This window comes from Condylura cristata, unplaced genomic scaffold (assembly GCF_000260355.1).
Source record: "Condylura cristata isolate star-nosed mole 26May11 unplaced genomic scaffold, ConCri1.0 scaffold00003, whole genome shotgun sequence".
Taxonomy (NCBI): domain Eukaryota; kingdom Metazoa; phylum Chordata; class Mammalia; order Eulipotyphla; family Talpidae; genus Condylura; species Condylura cristata.
In genome coordinates this window covers 40,941,390-40,949,465 of record NW_004567104.1, presented here as the reverse complement: position 1 = coordinate 40,949,465, position 8,076 = coordinate 40,941,390, and the positions used below count along the sequence as shown (strand labels likewise).

Here is an 8,076-nt window from a genome sequence, read left to right as displayed (position 1 = left end):
GCATCAGATTTGCAGTCTTTCTGCAGCCTGGGCTCCACTCACTGAGCTGAGCCGTCCAGCTTTACCTCCAGGATTTAGCGTGGGGCAAAGCGGCTCCTGCAGCCCGCGGAACTTCCAGGGGCCCGGTTTTCCCGGGAGTTCCCTCCTGGGAACTCCCCAATCGCGGATTCCCTCTCAGTTATCTACCTTCTAGTGAGTCCAGAGTGTTTTCGTTTGGGTTAAAACTTGTAGTAAGTGAGTCTATATTCCGTTTTCAGTCCTCAGTTCCTATGCAGGCTTGGACGCGGTGATCTCGGAGTCTTTACTCTGCCGCCATCTTCCGGAAGTCCCATTCTTGGGGTTTTATATCTAACCCCAAGAATGTAAACTTTTCAGTTCTTCCTGTTATTCTTCCCTACCCCCAGGCAGGAAAGAGAAGAGGGAAGAAGAGAGGGAAACAAACAAGGAAAGGAGAAAGGCCATGCATTCACAGAACCTCCCCAATTTTAAGCACTGTTCTTTTTTTCCCTCCATAGGTGCCTTAGCTGGACCAATTGTTGTGGAGCCACATGTCACAGCAGTATGGGGAAAGAATGTTTCATTGAAGTGTTTAATTGAAGTAAATGAAACTATAACACAGATTTCATGGGAGAAGATACATGGCAAAAGTTCACAGACTGTTGCAGTTCATCATCCTCAATATGGATTCTCTGTTCAAGGAGAATATCAGGGAAGAGTCATATTTAAGAACTATTCACTTAATGATGCAACAATTACTCTACACAACATAGGATTCTCTGATTCTGGAAAATACATATGCAAAGCTGTTACATTCCCACTTGGAAATGCTCAGTCCTCTACAACTGTAACTGTATTGGGTAAGTAAGTATGCTTAAATTGTGTATTTTGGTGGTAGTTGTGAGGATTAAGTGGGACCTATTAAATTAGAAGTCTTTGCTCCAAAACTATTTGCCTATCAGGCATTTTGTCAGGTCTGCAAAGCTCTCCCTACGCAATACTTCACTTTTCTCCCAGATGTTACTGCTGAGTAAGCATTTTTACTCAGTTGATACAGTGAGTGATATCATTTGATATTAGTGTCTGCTTCTACTGCTTCTAGAGAATTTCATACAGTACATAAACAAATAACTATATACACAATAATGGCATAATTATATCTTAGTATCCATAAAATGTAAAAAGGATTTTCATACAAATTTGTTACTTTTTTTTCATGTTTAAGGGTGGTAGTAACCTTAATTATTTGAAGACTTCATATTTTTAAGATACTGAGGATTGTGGGGAAATATAACTTACACTTAAGAAATTTATACGTTTAGGATATGTTTGGATTGGAAGGTAAGTCTTAAATGTTTGAAAAATCAAGTTCAGTATGTGAGAGTAAAAAATGCTATAAAAATTTCACTTTCAATAAAATTTGTATGAGAGCTCATGAAACTAAACTTTTTTGCTTTAAACTTTCACAGTGCTTTACAATTTGAGGAGATAAAATATATAATTTCTGTAAAGATAAACTATACATATTAAAGTCACATAATAATTAGCTTTGATGTAGAGAACTATTTTTTATTATATAAAAGCAGCTGCCCATAAAGGGAGAAAAAAAGCAGTAAGTTTTAGTACACTCGAATTAAAAATTTACATTCATTAGAACATACCATGAGGATATGGTAAAAAAAAAAACAAAAACCCTAAACTGTTAGAAGCTACTTGCAACAGCTGTCATCAAAAAAGGACTCTTTCCAAAACAATAAAGATGATTGGCCTTGGTAAGTATTTTGTAGAAGAGGAAATTCTAAATGGCTCATAAAACATTGAAAAAATCTTTAACCTCATTTATAATCTGAGAAATTAAAAACGAAGTCTCAATGATAAATTCTACTATATAAGAAGACTGTATGTAGTACGTAGATGAACCACAGGTACTCTAAGATTAGAACCAAATTGTTACTTCTGAAGAATTTTTTGCACTATCTGGCAAAGTTGAAAGTAAGCACAGTAGAAGAAATAAACTAATCTTTTGTACAAATATACCAAGATATATGAGTGAGACTGTTTCTTATAAAAATGTTTATATCAAAGAAAAAAACTAAAGCTAAAGTTTACCGGTAAATTAACTAAGCAACAATAATTAATGCAATAACAATTGGTAATAATTATTAGTATTAATAATAGCAGCTAATTCAATTGCATGTTGATTAATTCTCAGGAACACAAAAGTTGTTAGGTTTGCATTTATTGGTTGTACAGCTCTTATGAAAAGTATGCAGAAATTTATTTCCAAAGCCATTATAATAGCTTCATCATTGGACAGATAGGATATTAAGGTCAAGAAGCATATGTAGGATTTGGGGCATGCTAGTGTACCTTGTTAAAATTTATGGTGATTACATGAGAATGTTTGCTATAAATTATTTATTGTGTTATATACACTTTACCTTTTATTTCATAGTAGTGCATCTTATAAAAGGAAACAAGAAAATATTTATGTACTTAGAATATGAAACAAAAATGAACAGATACAAATCAAGATGGATTTGTATGGCATGGAGAAAATTCACTAATTGGAAATCTTGGAAATGAACAAAGTATTTGAGATAATATATTGATACATAAAATAGGCTATAGGCATAGCTCATTGAATTCTTGAGTAATTCACAAAAAGAAGCACTTAAAATTTGCTAGAAAGTGTGAAGAGATAGATAAGAAATAAGGGTAGATTGATTGAAGGAATCTGACATTCAGGTTTCTTTCTCCTGCTAATGAGCTTCTTAATAAAAGACAGGTGGCATGTATATTATAATAAACACAACAATTAGTGATGCTATATTTTGACAGTCTAGATTCCATACTGGTAGCTGTACAAAGTGTATTTTCTTTAAATATTTTTGTTGCAAAATGAAGCATCATAAAAACCACTTTTCTTCCTCCCTAGTAACAATACCCTTAATTTCATCATAGAAATTGTGATCTAGTTGCCAGGATTTTTTTTCCCTCCCCATCGTCCACTGATGTTTTTCCTTTTTTTTTTTTTTTGGTGTGTACTAATTTTGGGGAGAACTCATTTTTTCCTAAAAAGAAAAATATATCTCTGTCAGGGACAACCATCTTTGTATAGATTATATAAAATCTTGACTTCTTGTTTGTCCTATTTCATGATTTTCTCTTCTGCTAAGAATCCAGTTGATGATAGCGTTCTTAAAAATGTGTGTTTGTTTTAGATACATTTGTTCCTAACTTTCTGAAATCTGGCTACATATCACTTGGAAAGGTATAAATGTAATTTTAAATTGAAATGTAACTATTATTTCTAAAATTTACACAGTTGAACCCACTGTGAGCCTGATTAAAGGACCTGATTCTTTAATTGATGGAGGAAATGAAACAGTAGCAGCAATTTGTATAGCAGCCACTGGAAAACCAGCTGCACATATTGACTGGGAAGGTGATCTTGGTGAAATGGAATCCACTACAACTTCTTTTCCAAATGAAACGACAACAATTGTTAGCCAATACAAACTGTTTCCAACCAGATTTGCTAGGGGAAGGCGAATTACTTGTGTTGTAAAACATCCAGCATTGGAAAAGGACATCCGATATTCTTTCATACTAGATATACAATGTAAGTAGATTATGATATTTGTTTTCTAATTCTTCATTTCATATACTTCATCAAGCATTTTAGTTTGAATATTTAGTATTTAGATCTTTCTAAAACTTTTTCCTGTCGGCAATTTTTTCTTTATTTAAAAATACTTTCCTGCAAATTTTATTTTACTCTTGGTACAAATACTTCTTTATAAGTTTGTAAATGAGCAGGTGACTTTTAAGTTTCTCTCCAACTTAAAATTATTTAAACTTATCCATTCTAGACCTGAAAAATAATTTTAGGGGATTGTGGAACATTATTATCATCTTAAAATATGAAATTCTTAGAGATGAACAACTTAATTTAATACAATTATATTATTGTTCACTTCTGTTGCCGTTACCCCCTGTTGTTTTCAGCATGAATCCTTTACTTCCCTCAGTAAGCTTTTAGTTTGAATTATTTATTTCAGTGTTTTTAATCTGATTTTATTGATTATGATGTGTAAGAGTCTCAAAGTCTAAAAATTATTTTAAATACACTGAAATAATTTTTAGAAAAGGTTCAAAGGGGCCTATCTTATTTTTTTGTTGTTGTTGAGAGTACTCTATAGTGTGCATGTTTGTATGTGTATATATTATTTACATGTGTTTATACACTTTCCCTCTTCTATAAAATTTCTCAGTTTTTTGATATATTCTTTGTGTAGCATTTTAAAATTTTGAACAAGAGAAAGGTAATGTGCAGACTGATTATAATACGGATAATGAAAATTAAGCTGATGAGGTATAAAATTAAAAGACACTTTTAGGTTCTGTCATTCCCACATATACATAGATCATAACTCTAAATAACCTTTTAAAAGATTTACTCTCACTTTTTATTGTTACAACTTTGGTTTTGGTATTACATGCATGGAATTTTAAATTACCCATTTTCATTACACTTGATGTAATGATTTCTAAAGCTTATTCTAAGGATCACTTTTAACATTTATAAGGTTGAACTTGAGAAGCTGTAGTTACAACAGTGTACACTGTGTTCTTGTGTACAAATATTTTCTTTTCTCCTCTTGTCTCTGGAGAATCCAATTATAATTTTTCTTTTTTTCTTTTCCTACTTTGCTTTCACAGACTCTTAACTTTTTCCTTTTTCTTGTAAAATTCAGATCCCAATTGTAAGTACTATTAATACTTTTCTCATATATTTTTCCTTCCCTGTGTCTACTAAATGAAATTTTCTTCAATTTGTATTGTTTTTTCCCCCTTGTATGCATTCCTAAGTATATAAAAATATTTTCTATTTTTGGCATGCTTTTAAAATGTTCTAACTTACTCTTGACTTTTTCCTTTTTTAATTGAAACCTGCAAAACATGAACAAGTTGAGGAGATAAAGTCTTTTATCTATAACTTAAAATTTGGTAGTATTCTTTGCCAGTGCTTTAATGCCTATTCCTTTCTCCATTTTAAAAAGAAAAAGTAAACTCTTAGATCTGTACTGTTCTTTCAGTTACTTTTTTAGTACCAAATTTAAGTTGCACAAATGTTACTTCTCGGTATTTATAAAAGGCAGGAATTTCTGTTTAAAGTTACTAAGGTAGTTGTATCTTAGTCTAAGTCTTAACTTTGCCACTTTTTGTAAACCTTTCTTAGATCAGGCTTTGCTGGCAGATAAAGTCTCCCCTATCTTCTCATTGGTCATGAACTAAATTTCTGATTTACTGTGTAGTGTCCAGGAAAATGGAGAGTCCCATTACTGATACCCATGCTTAAGTAACAGCTTCCCTTTCCTTACAAAAGACTTTCATGATTTTCTCTAGCTCCATCCCTCATCTAAATGATCTGAATTAGATTATTCTTATCTTCTCTTAGCAAAGTAACTGATACTTTTAAAAATTCACCTTCCTATTAGTAGTAGAATATAAAATTTATTTAATTACTCATTGAACTAATTATATAGCACATGTGTTTAAAGACTTAGGTACATTGAATAGATAATAGCTCATAATTTATTTGTTTAAATAACTGCGTTACGTTCATTGAGATAAAATAGTTTTACATCTTCATATCTAGTCTGGGGAGATACAGGTTCAAAGTTCATTCATACCCTGCCTACCATGAGTGCGCCAGCAATCCTTTACCATTGAGGTATTAGGTAATTTACTTTTGTTGTAACTACTCTCATAAAATGTTTCTGTCATATCTGCATGCCCATAAAATATTAATAGAGGAAATCTCTGTAATTGCCTGGATACCTCTTAAAGGATATTTCCATTTATCTGTGTACCTATTTATTTGGTAAAATACACATAATATGTAAAATTTATCATCTTAATAATTTTCATGCATACAGTTCAGTATTATTAACTATATTCACATTGTTGTGCAAATCATGCATCCATCTTCAAAACTCTGTTCATCCTACAGAGCTAAAATTCCTTTCCTTCCCCTGAACCACTAGCAACCATCATTCTACTTTGTTACCTGAATTTGCACTGTTTTAGGTTCCTCATATATTGTAATTCTGCAGTATTTGTCTTCATGGGACCGGCTTATTTCATTTAGCACAACACCCTCCACATTCATCTATGAGCAGCATGTGCCAGAATTTTTAAGGTTGAATAATAAATCCATTGTGTATATACACATGTTGCTTACCCATTTTCTGACTGTAGTCATTCAGGTTGCATCTACCCTTTGGCTATAGCTAATAATGCTGCTGTGATAATAGGTTACAAATATTTCTTTGAAATACTGTTTTCACTTTTTATCAAGATATACTTGGCATACACCATTATATTAGTTTCTGGTATTCAGTATAGTTTGATATTTATATTGTAAAATGTTACACTCATTTCCATACATAGTTTCAAAAAATTGTTTTTTCTTGTGATGATGACTTTTAAGACACTTTTGACAACTTTCAATTTTGTAATTTAGTATTACTGACTATAGTCATCTTGCTGTATATTAGATCCCAATGATTTGCTTAGTCATCATTAGAAGTTTGTACCTTTTGACATTCGATAACCCACTTCCCACTTCCCTCCTATGGCAACTACCAGTCTGTTCTCTGTACCTGTAAGCGTGGCTTTCTTATTATATTTGTTTAGATGTTTGTATATGAATAGTGTACAGCATTGGTCTTTGCTCTCAAGGTTCATCCATATTATTGTAAATGAGAAGATTTCAATCTTCTTTATGATGAGCTGCAGTATCCCATTTTGTTTGTGTGTGTGCTGTGTTTATCCATGTCTTTGTGATCCATTCATCCCTTACTGGACACTTAGTTTGCATATGAACATAGAGGTGCATATTTCTTTTCTAATCAGTGTCTTTCTTTTCTTTGGATAGAGTAGAATTGCCATATTACAAGGTAATTCATTTTTTAAATTTTCGAGGGATCTCCATACAGTTGGTCTTTAGTAACTGCACTGGTTTATAGTTTCCACCCAAGGGTTCTTTTTTCTTCATATCCTCAATAACCATTGTTACTTAACTGTATTTTTGATAAAGGCCATTCAAACAGATGGAAGGTGATAACTCATTGGTAATTTCCTTTCAGCTTAACCATTACTTTAAAGACTGCTTTATATGAAAAATGACCACTTTACATGAAATGATACTACATGGTACTTAAGACATGTTTCATTATCAAATTAAGTGTTGTAATGTCTTTTCCTTATACATATGTTATTGTAGGGCTCAACTGCTTTTGATGATTATAGGTTTAAATATTTTTACATTCGTAATAACTAGAAGTGAACATACTTATTAGTTTGTTGTGTTTCAGTACGCAGCTTTCCTTTTAGTCAGCTAATATTTATTGTCTACCACTTTGGTCATGTGTATGGAGAGAAGAAAAAATGATTTCTGTACTTCTAAGGTTTATTTTGTTAGTGTTTTATCATTTTATATTGCTTTATTGTTAACTAAAGATAATCTGTCCTATCATACATTTATTTTATAGATGCTCCTGAAGTTTCCGTAACAGGATATGATGGAAATTGGTTTGTAGGAAGAAAAGGTGTTAATCTCAAATGTAATGCTGATGCAAATCCACCACCTTTCAAATCTGTATGGAGCAGGTAATGTTATATGTACTTTTAAAGGAAAAATATTTTTAAGTGGAAGTATTCTTAGATGAATATTTGACATTGTTTTTATCATTGTAATGTATGACTACAGTAATAACTGAAAACTAAATTAAGTGAAAGTTTCCTAGGTGTTCTGCTGTCCTATCTCTTCTAATCTTCCTATTCCTACAGTTTTATTTCTCAGAGGAGGTTTTAACAATTCTTATGGTAGTCATCGTAATTCTTAAACTGCTGCTGCTACTTGATTTACTAATTTTTAAAGATTTATTCATTTATTTATTCATATAGAACTGGGGTACAGGCCAGAGGCTCAGGTTCGGTGAGAGACTTCACCAGAGACAGAGTGGGGAGCAGAACAGGCAGATCAACGAAGTACACTGCTGAGGGGAG

The 8,076-nt window shown here is 32.2% G+C and overlaps 1 protein-coding gene across 1 annotated transcript in view; it reads left to right on the top strand.

Moving 5' to 3' along the window:
- Nucleotides 1–8,076, top strand: part of PVRL3 (poliovirus receptor-related 3) — an 83,070-nt gene that overhangs the window by 32,352 nt on the left and 42,642 nt on the right. The window contains exons 3-5 of the mRNA XM_012730548.1: nucleotides 516–857; nucleotides 3,326–3,622; nucleotides 7,560–7,677. Of these exons, the coding sequence (XP_012586002.1) occupies nucleotides 516–857; nucleotides 3,326–3,622; nucleotides 7,560–7,677 (757 nt within the window). The remainder of the gene's footprint in view (nucleotides 1–515; nucleotides 858–3,325; nucleotides 3,623–7,559; nucleotides 7,678–8,076) is intronic.